Consider the following 21842-nt stretch of genomic DNA (forward strand, 5'->3'; position numbering starts at 1 on the left):
AGATACTTCTGTGTATGGTGTATGTTTTTTTGTTGTAATTGTCTCAGTTGTTGATTTTTTTGCAGTTGTAGATGGTGTTTGTGGTGTTTGGCATGGTACTCTTACTGTTTTACAGCATTTAAATCTTACTTCATAGTTGTAGCAGATCGGTGGTAACTGGTCTTTATTGTAGCATATTAAACCTTCTTTAGTGTTGCATGTAATATGCTGCTCCAGGAGTTGATATGGTGTATTCGGGAATCTTACCGCTCTGCATTCTACAGCCTTTCTGTTAGCACAGACTTTATACCCCTGTTTTCTTATATTCTGAACTGTATCGAAGTCTCCATCATTGTATCCTGATTCTGGATAGCTTACATCATACCAAGTTGACCAGCTACATTCTTCTTTTATGCACATTTCTGCTGTTGCAGGAGATAAGGTGACTGGTGATGTTATTTTAGTTGTGAATTTTGATGTTTCTGAGGTTGTAGTAGCTGGTGACTGTGTAGTGGTGGTAGTAATTTCTTCTGGTTCTGTAGTTGTTACTCTTGTTTGGCAGTGGCTGTAGTCATCACAACAGAATACTTTTATCTGATAATTGAGACATATATGCAGTTCTCCTTTTTGATCTTCATTTCTGCAGATAAGTCCATATGTGACATTGCAGTGGACAACCTGGCCTATTTCTTCAATAGGTTTATGTGGGTATTTCTCTGCTCTGCATTGTATTTTTTCAGGGTTTCTGCAAATTGCTTTTCCTGCAGATCTAATGTCCTGGTAGGTTTCATAATCACCTTTGTTGTGCAAAGTTGGGAAATGGACATCATACCATTTGGACCATTTGCACTTTGGTTGGCAAGGTGTTGTACCTGTTGTCTCTTCGGAGATACTTGTTGTTTCTGAAGAAGTACTTGTGACAGTAGGACTTCCTGTTTCTGTGATTGTAGATGAAGTTGTAGTAATGGTACTTGCTGTTGTGGTTGTCATTTCTGGAACTGGGGTATGTGTGATCCGTGTTGAAATTTCATAAGGTGTTGTGGTGGATGGAGTGGAAGAGCACGGTACAAAAACACAACATAAGATTCTGATTTCGTAATTGTAGCACATTGTTGAAATTTGATCTTTGTTGTAACATATAAGCCCAGCTCTTGTATTACATTCTACTCTTTGGCCAAGGTCCTTCAGTGGTATGTTAGGAAATTTCTCTGCCCTGCATTGAACAGCCTTTGGATCTCTACAGACTTCATAACCTTTAGCTCTCAAATCACTGAATGTTTCAAAATCTCCACCATCAAATCCAGGTGTTAGTGAACTTCCATCATACCATTCTGACCACTGACAGACTTCATGAACGCATGCTGGTGTTGGTGATGAAGTAACTGAAAGAGTGAAAGAAAATACTTTGAAACTTATTTGAAACTTAGAATAATTTCCCACATAGTTTTTACATATTGTATATGTTTTGAAGGAAAAAAGCCTTTTTTTTTTTTTTTTTTTTAATGTTTTAAATTGTTTGATTCAGTGCAATTGTTTGGTTTTGTGTCTTGTTTCATTATTTAGTAGTTCCTCCTGAGTGTCAAGTGTGACGGAAATAACAGCATTTATTTCACTAGTATATTTAAATTTCATTTCTAATGAATTTATTCCTCTTGAAATTTATGGCATTGCCATTACTTCTTCATTTGAAGTCACGATATCTCTGTTGCAACATTATTAGCACCTTGACACTTTGTTCTTTAGTTCTGCTCTTAAGAAATTATTTATTGAGTGGAGAGCAATCTATAAGATTTTGCAGACAAATTATTCATATGAAATGGCTGGAAAATGGCTAACAAATTCCAGTTGTGCTGATGGTTTCTGAGATTTGAAATCTCGTAATTCAAAATTTTATATTGAACATGTATTTTGTTAAACGTGGTCACAGACCTACTTAGTACTGTAATTACACATATCATGAACCCTATCAGGAAATCTATAGAATGTAATCATTCTGTAATTTAATAGGAAAAATGATGAGTGATCTGTTTATTTAGTAAAGATTATTCCAGGTATCGAAATAGTTACAATGAGAGTTAATAGATCTCATATAGTTTACTTATAGTTTGCTGTGAAAACAAACAAAATAATTGTATCAAGATAGTGTGCAGTTATTTCTATGTTGGTGTTTTGGAAGCATTTTTGTTTTCTGTATTGTATTAATTTGATTACCAAATATTGACTGAAACCCAACACTAATAAAACTGATATTTAGTAGCTGTATTTTACCCAGTAATACATAGAATAAGTTCCTATGGGCTATAAGATTATACCTGTGGAAACAGTGGCAGGCGGTGTAGTGCTGAAGTGAAACGGTGTTGTGGGTGATGTTGAGATTGGACAGTCATACACAACTCTGTGAAGTGTTCCATTGGGTCCACAGGTTGCCACAATACATCCTCCTATGCCATCTGTAGTATTGTAGATAATGTCTTTATATTTATATGTCCGTCCTTCATAAATGCAGACACATTCTGTAAAACAAAAGAGGATAGTATTCTTTAATATCTAAAACACAGAGCAGGGTGTTTTAAATGCATTGAACTCCTATGAAAACAGCTTTTTCAACATACCATGTTTATCGTATTTGCATATTTTGCCATCGTATGTGCATTCACTGGAAAAGAGAAAAAAGAAGATGATGAGTCTGAATGTATTGGTTAGTAGTATCATTTTACTGTTTCTTTTTTTGTTGTCTTTTGTTCATTGCATGTTGCAGTGTACAAGGAGACTAATTTCTCTAAGTCAGATGTTCAGTTCTGCCTTACAAATTCAGGTTAGATAGGATCACTCCTTTTTGTGGCAAGAAAATCAACTCTCATATAGCATTATACTAAATGCAGGATATCATCAGTGGTGCCTTTAGAGGCAAGGCAAAGATATGGGGAGGTGTGAATAGGAATGTTCTTGTCTCCTTGATAGGCACACGTTTTAGGAAGGGAAAGTGCAGTGAAAATATCAGTTGAGAAAGGATCATTGTGTTACAGATGTTGACACTGTTCATACAGAGAATTTTCATCAGATTTCCGACAAACTGCTTCAGGGAATGTAGTTTTTAAAGAGAATTTATCTATTATCTGTTAAGAATTGAATCCTGATAAATTTATTTACATTTATATGACTAAGGGCATATGTACACTTCATAAACTTTAGCAAATACAGATATGTATTTAACAGTTTACATTTAGTACCATTGATGTCATAGGTGAGGCAATCAAAGCTATCTATGAGTTGCAAAGTGTAACATGAAAGTTGAGTAAATAGTCAGATGGGCTTTGTACTAGACTCTTTGCCGATCTGGCTGCACTGCTTGCACTATTCATTTTTAGCTATTTTAAAGATCATAGAATCATAAAATTGTAGAGTGATTTGGGTTTGAAGGGACCTTAAAGATTGTTTAGTTTAGTTGAACCCCCTGCCATGGGTAGGGACATTCCCACTAGACGAGGTTGCTCAAAGCCCCATCAGACTTGTCCTTAAACACTTTCAGGGATGGGGCATCCACAGCTTCTTCTGGGCAACCTGTTCCAGTGCCTCCCCACACTCATAGTGAAGATTTTCTTCCTAACTTTTAATCTAAACCTACCCTGTTTTAGCTTCAAACCATTACCCCTTGTCCTATTGCTGCAGTCTCAGGGAGTCCCTCCCCAAGATGTCTCAGAACAGTGTTAACAGCTTCACAACTGGTTCTGCTAACTTTGTGCTATTTGATAGAAAGTTTGACATGGGGATATCTTAATGTAAGTCCTCAGATTGCTTACAAAATTATTATTATTTTAATTTGTTTTTACTTAATAATGTTTGTAATAAGAATGCAGAGTGAGTAATATATTAATCTCCCTAAAGTAAAATGTTTCATCTTTTGCATTCCTGGGAACAGAAGGAAATTATTACGCAGCCTGGTTGGCAGTGTTTTTGCTAGCAAACAAAAAAACAAATGCGTGATGAATTAAGTTCTGCAACTTTAGGCTCGACATTTAAAAATCTTAATTAATCTTACCATGCTTGGCAGTTCTGCTTTGATGGCATCTGCATTCCTGGCTTGTAATGTTTTCCGTTCTCATAGCAGCCACAATTAGAAACACAAGCCATGGTTTCTTCATCAAAATAGGGCTTATTCTTTGGACAGTGTGGATAACAACCTGCAATAAAATAGAGAGTCATATTGATGCTGATCTTTCACAATTAGAGGTAACTCTATACTCTGCTAATATCTGATCTTGTGAAATTATTCTATATGGTAATTGGAATTTCATCTTCCATTACTGCAATTTCATTGATTACAGATTAATTTTTGGAAGAGTTTTGTCCTTATCTTCACTCCAAACTAGTGTATGATTCTTTGGGGAGTTAGTTTGTCTTCAAATTTCTGCTATAAACATTTCATACACTGAGTGATCTAAATTTTGTTAATCTTATTTGGTTTTTGTTTGTTTGTTTGTTTTTTAGAAGTAGAATGAGATATGCATAACTGTGTTTACCTTCCAAACCTCTCAACTCATGAAGGCACTTCCCACTTGGATTATTGCAGGTCTTCATACAAGGGGCTCCACAGGGCTTGTAGTGCCATTCACATTCTCCCTGTGGATTGTAGTAATCGCAGAACAGAGCTATAGGAAGGAGAAATGACAGAAAAGATTTAATTTTATTTATTTTCATAGGTGTTATTTTGCTGGGTGAAAGTCCCATGTCATCAGCATAATCATGTAAGTGGTGAGCAGCATGTTGTCTTAAATTTCTTTTTTAATACTATTGTTATACTTTTACAACATTTGGAAGCCAATGAAGTTATAAAGCAGTGAACAGAGTTGCACTTTAAGCATGCAAAATTATGACTGACAAGTAAATAGGACTCTAATTTAAATACTCTGGTAGTTACTGGCAGGTAGTTTCTTTCTAAGTAAATTGACTTCCAATGATTTACTCAAATTACTTTTTTTTTTTTTTTTTAATTATTGCACTTTTTTTTTCTTCCCGTTTTTAGGATACAACAGTGTCTCTTACAAATATAGTTTTATCCTTCTTTCTTCTTCCTACTCTTTTTTTGTTGTTTGTTTCTTTGTTTGATTTTGTTTGTTTCTTGTCTGTTGCTTTCTTTCCCTCTGAACTCCTTCAGAAAGAAGTGGGGTGAGACTTACGGCAAATGGATGGAGTTCTCCATGAAATGCAGATGTCCAACTCATTGCATGCTTGAGCATAGGCAGCTACTGCTGTACAGAAACATTCACAGTCTCCTCCAGTGTCACAAGCACAAGCATCATCTACACATGCTTGATAATATTCATTTGGTTCAACCTGTTGGAGGAAACATTTGAGTTTTATTTCCTGCACTTGTTCACTTTTAAAAGGTGTTTTCTGTACTAAAAAAAATAAAAATAAAAATTAGAAAATATCTGAAATTGGCCACTCTGTATATTTGAGAAAGATAATAAATTAAAAAATTATGATAATATTTTGAAAAATTTAAGAGAAAAATGTTGAAGACAGCTATTAGTAGTAAGTCATAACCATAAGAACAATTTGGTGTTAATGACACAATTGCAAAAGGAGGAGTATTGCTACATTACTGCATGCTTGCAACAATTGCAGATACCATGTAGCTGATATTTATATTAATAGAAAATGACAAGATCACAATTAAAATGTATCCTGCTATTTATCTTTAACTGTCTATAACACAAGAAAACAAGTCCTATGAATTTTTGCTTTGTGTTAGCAGATGGCACAAGCTGAGGGAATGGAGGTGTATATCCTTTCTCCTCAGTCTAGAGCATGATCTGACTTTTCTTATTTGTGACTAAGTTCATATCCTAGTGTGTTTTCAACTACCCCACATAAAAATTGATGTAATCTCTGGCTTAAAAGAACTTCAGACTGAAGCCTTATCATACCTGGGAGTGACACTTTGCAAATACTTCACTGGTAATGATGCTGCATTGCTTCTGTGCCCAGGATTTCCTGTATGGGTTTGCGGTGCATGGGTCTTTGGTTTGATTGGCATTTGGGCAAGTAGAAGACACTTTCCAGCTATTGGCAAACTCCAGCACATTTCCTACCACAGATTGACTGCGCGTAGTGAAGTCATTGTTTCCATTGCCATCGTAGTTTCCACAGAGGCCACAGACATGTCCCTGTGTGGGGATAAACACAAAATAATGAAGATCAGCAAGGTACAGATTCTCAGTATCTGTGAGGAACGTACTCCAGAATTAATCTTATTTAAAATGAGCTGGGCCTCTTCAGCAACAGTCTTGGACATTTCCATAAAATGGCTTTCATGAAGAGATGTCTCTAACTTATTCTTAGGAGTGATAGGGAAAGAAGCAGAGTAGACTTGTTGTTCTTGTTCTTAGGATTAATATTAAATGTACCTCTTCAGCAAAGTGCATTTTCTTGAAGGAAACTATTGATGCAGCTGCTGTTATATCACTGTTGAATAACATAATTTATGGAAAAAGTGTATATAGAATCCGAGTCAATGTTACAAAGATAATAGGTAATAAATGCTATTTCAGTTGTAGCCTAAATTTCCATATTTCCATGTGAGATAGACCATGAAAATGGGTCAAGGAGTGTTCACTCCGGGGTTTGGATTTTAAAATGTACCTGAAAGCTGGGGCTAAGTTTGATGAATATACTGGTTTTCTTGTCCCACATGAGTATCAGACCAACAGTAGTGTCAACGACCGTGTAAATGCCCATGGAACGGATTTGGAATGGCATTTCTCCTCCAGGTGACCTTTGGATGACATCAGAGTGTCCATCACTGAGTACCAGCTCATAGTTCTGGGATGAGAAATGAAAAAGTTAGAGACTGATTTAAAAAGTCACCCATTAGGTCCAGTTTCTTATATTGCTAGTAACCATTTTTGAAATAACAATTATAATAATAATAATCATCAAAATGTTAAGATTATCCTCTTAATCTGCTTCTCTTCAAAAATCCCTCCATTGCTTTCCCCAACAGAATTGTTGGCAGTGAGCATGGAAGTGTGATAACATTTTTACTGTCTTGGGGGACACATTAATGATATAGTCTGTCTGGGACAACCCAGCAGTCCTTCCAGCAGATTAGGCTTGGGGTGAAACTTACTGAAAATAAATACTTACCCCCAGGAAAACTTTAATAGACTTGGAGCAAGTGGTTCCTGTTGTGCCACATGGAATGTTCTCAGTGATGACTCTGAAGGTTCCCTGATTCAAACCTTTTCTGCCACAGTAGTTCTGAAACAGAGGAATAATATTCTGTGTTAGTGATGCTCTGCGATGCAGTGTACAAGAATTATAGAACCACAGAATCGCTATGGTTGGAAAAGATCCCCAAGATCATCTGGTCCAACTGTCTACGTACCACTAGTACTTCCCTACTAAAACACACACCTTAGTACCACATCTAAATGTTTCTTGAACACCTCCAGGGACGGTGACTCCACCACCTCTCTGGGCAGCCCATTCCAGAGTCTGACCACTCTTTCAGTGAAGAAATTTCTCCTAATATCCAACGTAAACCTTTCCTAATGCAACTTATGGTCATTTTCTATCATCCTATTACTTGGAGAATCCTATAATCACAGAATGGCTTGGGTTGAAAAAGAACCTGAGGACCATCAAGTTCCAATCCCCCTGCTGCAGGCAGGACCTTCAACCTCCAGAAAGAGAGACCAGCTCCCACCTCACTGCAACCTACTTTCAGGTTGTTGTAGAGAAAGAATCTTTTACCTGGATTAGAACATATTCACAGTCTCCTTCAAAATCAAAGCGTTTGCCATCAAAGGTAGTGTAATGCCCATCTCCGTAAACTGAACAAGTTTCCAGGCATGGTTCCTCAGAGCAGTGCCACTTTCTGTTTCTACACGTGCTACACAAGATGAAAAGAAATCAAAATGTAAAAAACAGATATGCACATATCATACCAGTTTGTATTTATATTTCTATATGTACATTCTTCTGTTTTTATTTATTTTTTAATTTTAATCCTACAGTGAAAAAATAAGGTTTGCTTATTTTCAGAAATGCAGCAAAGCTCCAGAGTCCCAATTTACCCAAAGTTACCCAAAGACAATGTTATTTCATGGTGACATGAATAATTTGGGTTAGAAAAAACTTAGGTTCCACATTTATAAATCTTGTTGGGTGTATTGAGTTATAGGTATTGCCTGAGAAGGTTAAAAGAAAGCTGTCTTAACTATAATGAATATGACAGCATCTATACTACGTTTTTATTCTGACCACCTGCAGTTTCTGTCCTATGTTCCACTTTCAAAACAGAAGCGGTTTGCTTTTTATGTAAAATGGTCACAAGAGGGCCCAATTAGCCTTATTTTTTGCTTAGTTTATAATCTTATTTAGGATTCTTTCCTACAAATCTTGATACTGCTGGAGCGAAAAGCTGTAATTCAACTAGAATTTAAACTGTTTCCTTTTAGGTGCTTGAAAATAATGTTTCAGGATGCTCTTACCAGTTGTTACAGCCCACTCTGATTGAGTCTCCTGGACGGTAGGACTCCCCATTGTGAATACATGGGCATTCTTCAGCAGCTATGCAGCCACCTTTGCCATCTGATACATAATTAGGAGGACATACGCAGCCAGAGACACAGTGGGTTTTGTACTGTAAAGACCATGTAGAAGATGTGACTTGAAACATAGCCCTGATGGAAGAGTCCATCTACAACTGGTAAGCATAAAAGAGATCTGGTTTCTTATGCTTTCAATTGGGTGTACAGATTCTATACTTACACATTCCATGTCTAGAGTCTGACAGCTCTTCTGGCATTCTGCTCCTATGACACCACCTGCAGTGGCGTTGCCACAGTCAACATAGATCATGGGAGGTGCACAGACTGCAAGAGAAAAAAGCATGAGAAGTGTGAAGTGAATCATGTATTTGTATCTTTGTGTTTCCTTAAAAATTCAAAAACAAACATAACAACAACAAACAACAACAACAAAAGAACGCACCAATACCAACAAAACCAAATATATGTTTCAGATACATGCACCTTAAGAGAACACATTCAACCTGAGGTAGAAATAAATGTTCTGAAGTCATGTCCATTTTGGTTTAATGTATATGCTTGGACTGTTCATAGAAAATAATGTCCAGTTAGCTTCATGAAACACTTTTTCTCAGCAAGGGAAAAATAAGAAAAAGATCCTGTTTTACTTTGAAGTGACTGGCTTTTAGTTCTTTAATTTTAAATAAAATATATGAAAATTGTCATTTTTCTCCTCGAGTTCACCGAAGTGAGCAAATATTCTTTTCCCCTGGGTAATGCAATAGGTGATAGCTTGATGTTTATACCATTTGAAAGTGAAAACAGTGTTTTTGTTTTTTTACAGTTATGGTGTGTTATAGAATCATTGGTTTGTTTTCCTGTGGATTTCAGACTTGTAGAATTTGTATCATTATAACAAAAACAGAATTGAAAAGGTTGAAGGCATAAAGGGAAAATTAAATGAAATCTTAAGTAGTATGTTACCTGGTGGTGGTTTCTCTCCAATACAGCTCAACTTTCCATAACTGCAAGTGCTACAAAAAGGAGAAAGGTGTTATGTTTGCTTCTCTTGCTGAGTTTCAATCTGTCTCCTAATTAATTTGAAATAATGAAACAAACACTGTGTGGAGAAAACTTATTTTTCATCAGAATAGTTTGTAATATTTGAATGTATTTCATATTAGAGCTGACCAAAATACCATTATATTCTCTATGTGGAAAAGTTTTCTCTGTCCATTTGTCTAATTAAAAATTGTCGTTAGAACATTCCATTTCATGTGTAAGGTTAATCCTAGTAAGAATTGTCAAGTCTCTATCATCTTTGACTGTGAAAGAAGTCTTTTATGGTCACTGATGAGAAATTTTGTTGCAGAGAGTAAGCAAGTACCTGGGTGAGAGTTTGGCTGTTAGCCAGCGTTAACTCACTGTAGTATGGTTTGTTTGATTGCTGCAGTGGTCTAATTCAAAACATGAATAGCCCTTATAATTTCTGTGAATTCTTTTGTGTGTGTATGTGTGTTGAATTCACTGGGGAGAAAAATTCATTTGATTTGAATAAATTACATAGGATATGTGTGGTTTCATGATTGCCTATATCCAATCTCATTCTTTTCTTTGAGAATCTCTTACCAGACAACGCCATTATCGTGAATAACTTCCCCAGTAGACAGAGGCATTCCTTTGTAGTAACAAGGACAGCTAGAAGCAGGCACGCATTTGCCACTTTCATCCATGTAGGTTCCATTTACACAGGTGCAGCCATCAACTGGGACAAACTTGATGTTGCATGTGACATCAGGCTCACTCAGAGAGCGACAAGTGGGTTGACAGGAATCAACATTGTAAGTGTACTCCAAGGATTTTGGACAAGTGTTGGTGTATTTTGCTTGAGAGAGTAAAACAAGGTGAGTTAAATTTAAGGATAAGTGTAGATATAAATACAGTATTTGAGGTAAAATACATGTGATAAAAAATGGCATTACAGGTAGATGTGCTTTTCTGATGTCCTCATTGGTGTGTTTTTGTTTTGTTTTGTTTTTTTTAACTACCAAAGCAAAATTTTCCTCTGTAAATGTGTCATAAATACAAATATTTTGTCAGAATTAAAAAAGCAAAAAAGCTCAAATATATTGATACATTGTGTGTTTTCCTTTATTGCTATTTTCTGAGCAAGTAAACAAAGTCTGTTGTTCATATTCCTCCCTGTATGCTTTGTCTTTTATGGTATTCTTCTCTTCCCCAAATTCCTGGAAGCAAACGCTATACTTAAAACATAATTTAACACAATTTACTATGGAAATCCCATATGTTCTGAAAGCTTGTTTGTAGGGTCTTTTGGGTGATTGTTTTCAAGAGCAAAAGGGGTGTACAACTTACTGCAGACTTTGTTCCTCCATCCATTGAGGAGTATTCCTTTAGCAGCACAGGCTCTGACATAGCTGGAAAGGGCAGCGCACATGCAGTCCTCAGTATTCTCACAGTTACATGTATCAAAAATGCAGTTCTAAGGAAAGAGGATGACGTGAGATCATCAGATTATCATTTCAAAACCATGGCTCTTTAGACTTTATTTGAAGTGTCATGTTCATTACAGCTAAAAGCAAATGTAATTTGAATGCATATAAATAAGCACATGCCTGTTTTTCATTTGAAGGTTTCCTTGAGCCCTTTCGGAAAAGATGATTTGCAAAGAAAGACAGTAATCAGAGGCCCACGGTTTTAACTTATTTTTCCTTTTTGTTGTTTTTCTTTACTTTTGCAGGTGGTGAAAGGTTTCCCAGCTGCTTCCAATTTGTAGCCATGGTACGATAGATAGTGGAACAAGTAGTAAGTACTTAATGCTGCCTGACTTTTGCATCTTTGCTAGGCTCTCTGATTCAGAGGAATAAAGGGGGGGGGGGGGGGGCATGAAAATGTTAAGAGCCAAGTACCTTCTGGTAAACTTCTGGATTCACTGTTGAGTGACATTCAGCAAAAGGTCCCATGGTATCAGAGAGCAAGCCACACCAGTGCTGAGCATACTTATCTGTGGATTTGAAACATGCAAATTAATATTGCATTTAATTGCTTAAATTCTTGCTTCTACATAACATTACTTCCTGCAGTGAAATTGGTGAGGTTTTTCCTTTACAGAATTCAATTGCTTCCTCAAATGTTAACAGTATTCTGCATCATCTGTACAAAAATAATAACTCTTCATAGACTGAGTGCTCTTGATTTATGGTAGTTGTTGTGGAATAGAGTAAAATGGCTTAGATGATAAGGAAGAATCACATTGAGAACTGAAAGTACAGTAGTTCTTAAAAAACTGAAGAGTGTCTGTGGATGCTGAAAAGTTAAGTGTTTCTTTGGTTGAAATTCTTAAGATTCAGAGAGCCATGAAGTCATTCAGGAACTATAAGTCTGATTGACAGAGTTTGATAGTGGGAGTACCACAGTGAGTCCTCCAGTCTTCAGTTGAGCTGTGTACAACTTGCTTTCCTGTATGACAACTAGTGCTTTCCAGGAATAGATTCTTTATATGCTGCATGTTTCCAGTTCCCTTTAGATAAATTGGCAAAAGCAACACTGGCTTTCTTTAGCCAAAGGAATATTTTTGAAGATCCAAAATACTGAACTACTTACTACTTATTAATTGAAAATTTCTAGTGTCTGCTGAAGAAAATAGCATGTGTATGCAAATAGTCTGCTGTTACTTTGGCTAAACACTTTCTGGTTGATCAGCTCATTTCTTCTTTCTGTCTTAAAAGAGAACAGAAAACTTTACTATATCCTGAGCTTACCATTTTCGATGCTGAGTGTGCAGGGATTCTCAAAGGTAATTTTGGCATCAGGACAATCAGCCCGAGTTTTCCAAGTATTGCCAAAGGCAGCTGAAGTACCCTCTACTACACCACTTGTGGTTTTGAAGTCATCTGTCTGGATGTCATTGAAGTTTCCACAGAGACCTAAAGGGAAGTAGATAGGTTGTGAAAGTCTCCTACAAAATCAAGCATGCTGATGAAGGCAGTTGTTAGAATAAGATCACTTACCACAGGTCTGCCCTTTCTGTGATGGATCTAAGTTTATAAAAAGTTGCATGAGAGGTACAATTTGAATCTGCAGCTGAAGACCAAGAGTTGTTTGTAAAACGATGTAGAATGATGATGGTCTGAAAATGGTGACATTGGCTGTGGACAAAGAGGAATAATTTCATTTAAGATAAACAGTTGAAACAATATTTCACTGTATAGGAGGATTACACAGCTGTGTGTGATTCTAGTTGTTGAAGAACAAAAAAAAAAACATGCACCAACATGGGCTGTCTTTACTTTAAAGAATGAATATGCAATAAAACTTCTGCTTTTCCATCAGCTGTTTTAAAGTGGAGGGAAAGGCATACGTTTCTGTTCCTATGTAAAAGACCACATTTGCTTAATGAAAATGTTTAGCATGATTTAGTGGTAGACTCCAACACAAAGCTATTCTGTCATTTAATGGTTTGCTTTCTGTTCAGGTGCAGCAGTGTCTGAGAAGAACTGGTAGGATACTCTCTAATGAGAAACATCAGGGAAGTCTTCCACAGGATCTTACCTGCAGAGAAGGGCAGCTGTGTGTAGATCATATTCACAAATACACTGCCAGAAGGCTGGATCACAATGTTCTGTCCACAAGAAAAGGCAATGATTAACAAGCATGCTTAGGAAAGGTAAAACACCTTCCAAACGTAGTATATCTATCTAGCATTATTGAAGATGAAGGAAAGGAGTGGGGGAGGGAAAAAGGAAGAAGGAAGTTGGTGGACTCAGGCTATCATGATTTTCATATCCCGTTACTATTTCTTTAATCGTTATTATGGAGATCCATTGACGCCTAAAACACAACTAAATGACAGAGAACTATGAGGATTTTAACTTCCAGTGTATCTGCTTTGTTCTTTTCAAAAATTGGATTCATTTTCAAATGAGATAAAACAGAAATCAGTCAGTGCTGTAATGACATTTGCCTGCTACTTGCTTTTTGAGGCTAGAAAACATCACTGCAGAACATTAGCTGTTTGCATTTGCTACTTACAGTTTGTCCTCTGCTTAGACTGATGGCTACACCCTTGAGGCATGTCTCCGTGTCAGTCAGACCACACTTGTGGATATCACCCAGAACAGTGAAATCATTGCTGTCACAGAGCTGGTGGATGAAAACCAAACAAGTCCATTGTACTAGAAAGATCACACTCAGTCTTTGTTATTTTTCACAGACTGTGTTCTGTGAGCTGTATTTGAAGTGTGCTTAATGGCCAAGTTATTACAGAGAAACACACAGAACTCATATTCTTGGTGTTAACAATACTAAACTGAAGATAGCTGAGATGTGGAATTACAGCAATAGGAAAACGGAATGTTCAAATTTAGGGCTTTTTAGATATTATCTGTCCAAGTTGAGGGTTTTGGTGTACTTCCAGGGCCCCGTGAATCTAATTTTATGTGCTGGTGCCAAAAAAGGGAGTTTAACACATATGCTCATGTTGTTGATCCAGCCCTGTGCTTGTGATTTTCACTGAAAATTTTCATTGATTTTCATTGAATTAGTCTAATCTATTTCTAAATTTTGTCATTCTAGCTCATTTCTTAAGTGTTTATGGTCCACTTTCCTGGTAACATTCAACATGAGCTTTTTCAAAGCAGGTTTTATTTAGCATAAAGCCATTATGAAATTGATTTTGCAATACTCGGCACAAATCAACAGCCAAATATACATTGCATTCTGAGATTTGAAAACTGTAGTCATTAATTGAGACATACCTACTCAGAATTTAATCCCTACTGATTTCATAAGTCCAGTAAATCTTAAGTGTTTTTGTTTCTGTTTGTTTGTTTGTTTTTCTTCTATATATGTAATTTCTGATGATGGTTTTAGAACCATGACTTCTTACTTTTTCACTTCTAAATTCTAGTGCATTCTGCATTTAGTGGGAAAGACTGTTTGGAAAGTTGGTCATTTTAATGATATATCCACTCTCACAAATTCTGTTTAATAATTCAAATCTAACTGCTGTCAAAAAAATAATTAAAAGGGCTATATTAACTGTGACAGAGGAGTAACAATTGAGGTAATGAGAATGTTTCTTTCTCGGAATGAGACAGTTATGAAACACCAGACAGGGAATATTCAATTAAAAAAAAAGTGTAGAGGCTGTTTCATGGAAACTTAAAAACTCAGTGCAATTCTTAAACAATGATCAAACAGACAACAATACTAAAATATATTTATTTTCTACAGAACTATCAGAAAGCCCATTGGGATCTATTTAAGGTTCCACTTTTCCTTTAAGTTTCAGAACATTGCTGTAATTACCAGTAGTTTAAATGAAACATCCTTGTATTTAATAAAAGGGTTTTCCTTTCGCATATTACTAAAGCAAGGAATGTGACTCCTTTTTACCTTGGTTAGGACATAGCTACAATCTCCATAGAAGGAATAGTGTTTTTCATCAAATGTTGTAATGTGGGAGCCTCCCTCGATGCTGCAAGTCCCTGGACATGACTGGGTGACGCAAGTCCATTCACCTCCAGTGCAAGTACTGAAATGAAGAAGGCATTCTGTAACCTTGATAGTGCATGTATAAATGAAATTAGACATAAGGGCACCTTAATTTTCCTTGCTGCTGATCATGCTGCCTTCTGGAGAAAATAGTACTTACAAAGAAACCACATTAAGAAACCAGTATTAACATACTGTTTTTTTATTTCCAGTCATTGGACAGAACTAAATTCTTTAGACCTGGTATCCATTCTGCTGCATATGAAAGATTGTCCCTCATTACTATCAGTATATTTCTAGTGTAGCACAGAGCTGTAAAGGATGTGACATGGTAATTTGCAACTACAAATGGCTTTTCAGCCTCCACAATTTGTGTTTGATTATTCCCTATAAATGGTTAGTCTTGCCCTTGAAGAATTTATATCTAAACTTAAAATTGTGCTTCTGAGCCTGAGGAGAAAACAGAAGTGAAAATCCTCTTAAAAAGAAATTGAGGAACTTTAATTAATAAGTAGTTCATTTCTTTTTAAGGAGTAATTAGTAATTTTTCCCTGTCTCCAAAATGTTTAGGTGGCACCCCGAAAAAAAGAAGTATGAGAAAGGAGCTATGTTACCATGATCTGCATTTAGATGAGAAGGAGGTACCAGGAGCATAAGTTTCGCCTTCGTAAGTACAGTGGCATTCCTTACGGGGAATACAGCCAGCGCCGTTAATGTCATCAAATACCATTCCTAGGGAAAGAAATAGTCTGTTAGTCATTCTGTGTACTACAGGATCTGTTTTTGTCTACATATCTGTCAAATGTATGAAGTGTTTAGCATTTCTCCTGCACATGAAAAATGTAAAGCTCCTTAAAATAATAGGATGCTAGCTATAGAGGAAATGAAGGAGCTATATTCCATTGAAGCCTATCTAAAATCCTAGGATGGTCATAAGGAACTTCTAAGTAAAGTCTTTTCTGTTATAAGCTTTGTTAGATTGGAATTAGGATTAAAACTACTAGAGAGTAAAGTGGTTTTGGCTATTAATGAAGGGTAGGAAGTAACTTGCCTGGAGGACAGGTGCAGCCATCTGTACAATGATCTTCACAAAGTGCAGATCGTTCTGGGTTGCTGCAGGTGTCGGAGCAGGGGGAGCCACACTCTTGGTGTTGCATGTTGAAAGGACATGACTTGGCTGAAAGTAGAAAGAGTAGTATGATGCTGGCTTTTCCTTTAAGGTTTTGAGAAAAGAGTATTTAATATCAAGGATGTTTTCTGTCAAGTTATAATTGGACAACATCCAAGTGTAGGTTGCAACATTTTAGACCTTTTGATATATGTTGAAAACGATAATGTAAAATCCTCTAAACCTTCATATCCCTGAAATCTTGAGTGTACTCAAGTGTAAGCTGATTTCATGAAAACTATATGTACCTTTAAATGTCTGTCTTCTTCAGGAAAAAAAATAGATAATAGAAGCTTACTGTATATATAAGTAGGCAGCATAACTGGAAGTCTCTTCCAGGGATACTTACGACATAATTCTGAGGTTCTCCAGTTCAGAGGCTGTCCACCTGCATGAGCACACTGCCGGGAATATTCAGCAAAGGTGTTGCACATGCAGAAGTCAGCCATAGAAGTATCACAGTGGCAGAGATCTTGTATGCAAGTTTCAATGTAGTCCTTAACATCCACAAGTGCATTACAGCTTGTGAACGCTTCACTGGTTAATACTGTCTTGCAGATAGAAGCCTGGAAAGGGAAACAGTGAAATAGTGTTTAGAAAACATGGAAAAAGTTTTTTCATTTAAGACATGAAGCAAATCAAATCAAAAATCCATCTGGTCCAAAACCCCGTCCATAGGCAAATGCTGAGGGAAAGATCTATTTAGAAGCTTAGAAAAAGATGTTATCACAGTAGGACTCATGGAACTCCCTTGATAGTTCCCATATGTCGAGTTAGTTTCTCAGGTGATTTTGCAAGCATTGCATAGTTTCCTTGTGTTTAGACATCCTCAGTAAATTCCTTTTTTGTTTAAAAATGTCCAGTCTCCTCTTGAACTCATGTAATTTTTTAAATTATTATTATTATTATTTTATTTTATTTTAAATTCACTTTAGCAAAGAATTAAATTCTAAATTTGGGAATCGTTTATTTCCAGACCCATGTCTGGCCATATTCATGCTGTATTTTTACCAATCTTAGCAGCTATTCTCCAAACAAATAGAGAAAAGGATAACATATGTTACTTTGAAAAAACAGATTCTGAAGGAGAGGTTCTTACAAATTCAGATGAACAGTTCATCAGAACAGCAGAAGGAATAGGATCATCACACTGCTCTGTGGGTCCGTCTATCTTCTGCCTATTCCCAAACTGTACAGCAGTCAGTTTTGCATCTGTATAAAGTAGACGAAGTATTAGAATGATATTTACTGCTTTACTAGCTTCTGCATGGAGGTATTTTCTTTTGAGACACTACCCATTAAAAACAGTGACTACCAAATAATATCATTATAGTACAAAAGGCAAAAGGAGATGAAGAAGGCATATAAGGGACTGGGATGTAGTAACTGAAAAAAAAAAAGTGGAAAGTTACGTAGTTTTGAAAGATCTAACAGTTGTGGAAACACCTGAATACATCTGAAAGCTGTGACTCTATTAATGTTAAAACTGACATCATAAAAATACCGACTGGAAGATGTATCATTAGTTTTGCAGTTAATACAACCCATGTCCTGTACTGCTAAAACGAGAAAAAAAGTTCCAAGACCTAATAATGCTTTTTATTACTTACTTTGTGAAATAAACTCGTTGTTAGTTGGAATTCCATTGAAGTCCCCACAGAGTCCACAAGTTTGGTTGGCATATTTCTTATCTAGTTCCACCTAAAGGAAGTGAGGAAGGCAAGCTTAGGTTCACAGTAATGTCAACCCTGATGGTTACAAACACTGTCCTCATTTAGTCAAAATTTGACATGGGTATGCTGGTACACACTGTAAGATGTGGAAGGTCAATGATCACCAGGGAAAACTTCATCTTAGTCTAGACCTAGGACTGTGAAGATCTGAGTACTGCCAAGTCTGGTATTTCACCATGATGTAGGAACACTGTAATAGGGGGATATATTGATTCTCAGTGGGAAAAATAGAAAAGCCAGGAAAAGGCTATAACATAGATTTGTATCCATACTAAACAGAGGTACAAGTTCACAAAGAATTAATGTCTGCTTGACTATTTTAAAATTGCAAAAATTTAAATGGACTATCTTCTAACTACAATCTTTCTGTCACATTTTGGATATTTTCTTACCAGGAGGGCATCCTCTTCATTCCAAAGGAAGGTCAGTCCTAATTTGGCAGCAACTTTCAGATAACTGTTGCTTCTTTCTATCAAGACTCCCATATGGCTGTAGGGCATCTGAATCCTGGGAAGAGATCACTATAATTCAGTGGGAGTAGGGACAGAATGTCCATTGAAATTCACATTGATACCCATTCTCACACTTTGATAAGCTTCAGTACACAAAGATGAGGAAATTAGCCAGATCAATAGCTAAATACAGACAGCTCAAATTTATGTTAACATTTGGCTGTTTTGATTGTTTCTTTGTCCACAATGGATCAGCCTTGCTTTCCCTACTGTTCCTTTTGCTTATTTCTGCTAAAGGTGAAATGTTGGCATGTCTTCAGTTACATTGATCAAAAAAAGTGCTGGGATATTCTGTTTTGCAGGCAATATGCTTCAGGATATTGCTGAATACTCCTTTAAGCCCTTGATAATGAAGGGATAGAGTCTTCAGGCTTTCTGTAACATGAGTGCCATTTGTAAAGTTGTATCCAAAATAACCTTTAATCTAGCTTGCTGTAAGTAGCTGCCGTCGTGCACAGATCACTCTGAGATAGCTGTCCAAATATTTAGCCAAAAATTTGGGTTGGCTTCACACCTTTTGCCAAAGTCAGTGCTACCATTTCTTCGTGGGTAGGAGGCTCCCAGATTAGTTTATTTAAAGTAAGATCAAGTGCAATCTGTAGTTGCAGTGTGTTTAACTACATTTCTGGGTGCAAGCACAGGAACAATCAGAAATTCCTCACAGGGCTCCTAACTGGTAGAATTAATGACAAGTAGAAACTTAAAGGGTGGGAAGGCCTAATACTTTGGCTTATATACTCCAGCTTATATAATCAACTGCCTATGTAGACAATTGTTGCAATAGGGCTGCATCTGGAATTTAGCTCCTCTAAACAAAATGCGCACAAGGATAATCTGCAGAAGTTTCATGTAGCTCACTGTCAGGCACTCTGTTTTTTGTTGATGCCTCAGGAAGGACCAGAGCCCTTCAGCTGGCTGGGAGCAGTATCAGATCAGATGAAAAAAAGGGATGCTTGCTCAAAGAGCCTTCTGGGAGTGAAAGCAGTCCCGACAGTTTCGGTTCATAGTAGAAGATGTGAACGTACTGTTTGCCATTGACCAGGACGGAGGTGCGGGTCAGTTCAACCACTGTTCCTTCCAGCCTCATGATGACGTGAGTGATCACGGTAGCATTTTCCACCATGGTACGCCTAATCTGGATATTGAAGTCCTCATAGGGAGATTTGCAGTTGGAGGCAAAGATGTAATTGCAGACCCCAGGGAAGTAAAAGATGTCCCCATCAAAGTTCTTGAAGTGGAAGTTACCCCATGTGCTGCATACACGGCCATTGTGAGAGGGGTTGCCAGCTGTGGATTCAAAATGAGCCATAAGAATTTCCTGCAGTTTGCTGTAGATACCCTCCATTGAGTTCCTTAGGTGAGATATCTCACCAATGTTTTGAACACATTTAACTTTCTTTACTGGAAATAGCGCATATGATTTATCCCAGTATTTCATATATAATATTTTTCCCCAGTTCCGTCATATTAATAAAATATAGGCTGGAGGTCACGCTGCTTGTAGATTATCCCTATTACTTGATTATTTTTCTGGTTTCTGTTTTATTTTATCAGGTTGAAGGATTTTATAAATTTTATAAATCTGTTTAGGTTAATCCAGGTTTTGTGTGGTACTAATACACACATATCTGAACCATGACATTTGTTGAACTCACCCTTTACTTTCAGTGTGTTTGGTAGAGGCGGGATGATTGTCACTCCATGGGATTTGGAAACTGGTGAAAGATCTAGGACAAAAAAGATGGTCAAGTTTAATCTCTTGAGAAATCCTGAAAAATGGCTAGAGATTTCTGAAGTTTTTTTAGTGGTATAACATTTTATAGTACTAGTTATACCCTAGTGAGAATTTCCACAATGTTTTATTGTTGCTTTTTGTGTGGTGGTTTGTATTCTGTCTTTCCATGTGTTTTACTAGCAACCAAATCTCAAAGACAGTGGTCTTCGGCTGTAGTTCTTATTTCCATTATTCGTTCAAGACTCCCATCTAATGCTGGCCTTGCTGATCTGAGCTCAAAGGCAGCAGTGTAATCCTTAGATTGCTGTGTTATAACAGCAGTGGAGAAATAGCCATGCTAATGTCTGTATCTGAGCCTTCACCTCTCAGTACACTTAGAAGAACCTTAGAAGATGAGAAACAACAACTTTTTTTTTTTTTTGAACCTAGTCCCTTTCTCTCTGGTGAGGATGCAACTTTGCACAACCATCTGTGAAAAGGTTTTGATCTTTTTTTTTTCTTTTTTGTTTCTAAAAGAAAAGCTGTTTAAATTCTGTAAAGCTTTAATAATTTGCTCTTCATGCAAAGACTTCCATTCGTAGGATCCTGCCTTAAATTTTTTATGTCCAAACCCAATGTTTTCTCTATAGCTCCAGCAACAAAAGAGAATACTTAGAGAATCTACTATATATTTTCTTTACGTTAGAGTTTGAGGATTTGCTGCAGATTCTCCCTTGACAGTTTAAAATTGTAGAACAGAATAACTTTCAAATTGTAGGCTGTGAAATATCAGTAACTTACTTATCTGTTTAAACTAAAACAGCAGTAGGACAAATCCATGATTTTAGGAAGGCAGTTTGGTTCAGTCTTGATGTAAGGATTTTAAGGGAAAGCACATATACTACCTTATTTAATAATCTATTCCAGTAACTAAATGCACTCTTATGAAATAATTTGAAATATACTTCCAATTTGTGTTCAGTACGTTTTTAATTCCCAGCTAATGATTTCACAAATTGCCAATAGCAGTGCAGGCTAAATGGTTAATTATTGCAGCGTCATCACCGGCATACCAGTTGGCATTTTATCTTTTCACCCTTATTTTGCTGTGTACTGTTACTGTGTTCCAGTATGTGTCATAAAACCATTTCGCATACATGATGACTTAGTGTTTAATCATTCTAATCTTTAAGGTAGTTACAGTTCTGTTATTCTCACTTGTGAGTGATGCGATCATATTGACACAGCATAAAAAAATGTATCTTTTATTACCTTTTATCAAATACCTTGGTGATATGTATGTATACACACCCCCTTCTGAAAATACAATTTTTGATAGAAAGTATGTACCTTTCATGAAGTTAAAGATTAGATAACTGTATCACGTCAGTTGACCAGATCTACTGGGCTAGATCTCAGAAGAAGTTAGTTCTCCAGGGAACTGCTGGGACTTGGATATTTTATAGACTTTTTTTTTTTTTTTCCTCTCCATTTGATTTATTTATTTATGTTTGCTCATTTATTTTATTTGTAAAGGGAAAGTCGGTTAAGCTATTCTAGGCCCAGTCTGTGAATCTGGATTTTTATCAATTTAACTTGGGATAAAATGTTAGAAATATGCCAGCATAAAAGTACTCACTGTTTTTTCGCTGCAGGAATGGTGGAGAATCATAGTTCGATTGT

General features: G+C 36.5%; 1 protein-coding gene across 1 annotated transcript in view; it reads right to left on the reverse strand.

The window, feature by feature from the left end:
- Positions 1–19790, reverse strand: part of MUC5AC (mucin 5AC, oligomeric mucus/gel-forming) — a 39503-nt gene extending 19713 nt beyond the window's left edge. Inside the window, exons 1-28 of the mRNA XM_072338830.1 lie at positions 19471–19790; positions 18326–18440; positions 17811–17901; positions 17300–17412; positions 16550–16766; positions 16084–16209; positions 15647–15764; positions 14934–15072; positions 13569–13679; positions 13089–13158; positions 12548–12685; positions 12299–12463; positions 11447–11541; positions 10893–11019; positions 10146–10401; positions 9501–9550; positions 8758–8861; positions 8478–8629; positions 7738–7876; positions 7129–7242; positions 6625–6804; positions 5910–6149; positions 5157–5313; positions 4500–4628; positions 4019–4160; positions 2592–2635; positions 2292–2492; positions 290–1361 (exon numbers count right to left, since the gene is read on the reverse strand). Coding sequence (XP_072194931.1) covers positions 290–1361; positions 2292–2492; positions 2592–2635; positions 4019–4160; positions 4500–4628; positions 5157–5313; positions 5910–6149; positions 6625–6804; positions 7129–7242; positions 7738–7876; positions 8478–8629; positions 8758–8861; positions 9501–9550; positions 10146–10401; positions 10893–11019; positions 11447–11541; positions 12299–12463; positions 12548–12685; positions 13089–13158; positions 13569–13679; positions 14934–15072; positions 15647–15764; positions 16084–16209; positions 16550–16766; positions 17300–17412; positions 17811–17901; positions 18326–18440; positions 19471–19790 — 4925 coding nt within the window. The remainder of the gene's footprint in view (positions 1–289; positions 1362–2291; positions 2493–2591; positions 2636–4018; positions 4161–4499; positions 4629–5156; positions 5314–5909; positions 6150–6624; positions 6805–7128; positions 7243–7737; positions 7877–8477; positions 8630–8757; positions 8862–9500; positions 9551–10145; positions 10402–10892; positions 11020–11446; positions 11542–12298; positions 12464–12547; positions 12686–13088; positions 13159–13568; positions 13680–14933; positions 15073–15646; positions 15765–16083; positions 16210–16549; positions 16767–17299; positions 17413–17810; positions 17902–18325; positions 18441–19470) is intronic.
- Between the last annotated feature and the right edge of the window lie 2052 nt (positions 19791–21842).

Source organism: Excalfactoria chinensis, chromosome 5 (genome assembly GCF_039878825.1).
Source record: "Excalfactoria chinensis isolate bCotChi1 chromosome 5, bCotChi1.hap2, whole genome shotgun sequence".
NCBI classification, from domain to species: Eukaryota; Metazoa; Chordata; class Aves; order Galliformes; family Phasianidae; genus Excalfactoria; species Excalfactoria chinensis.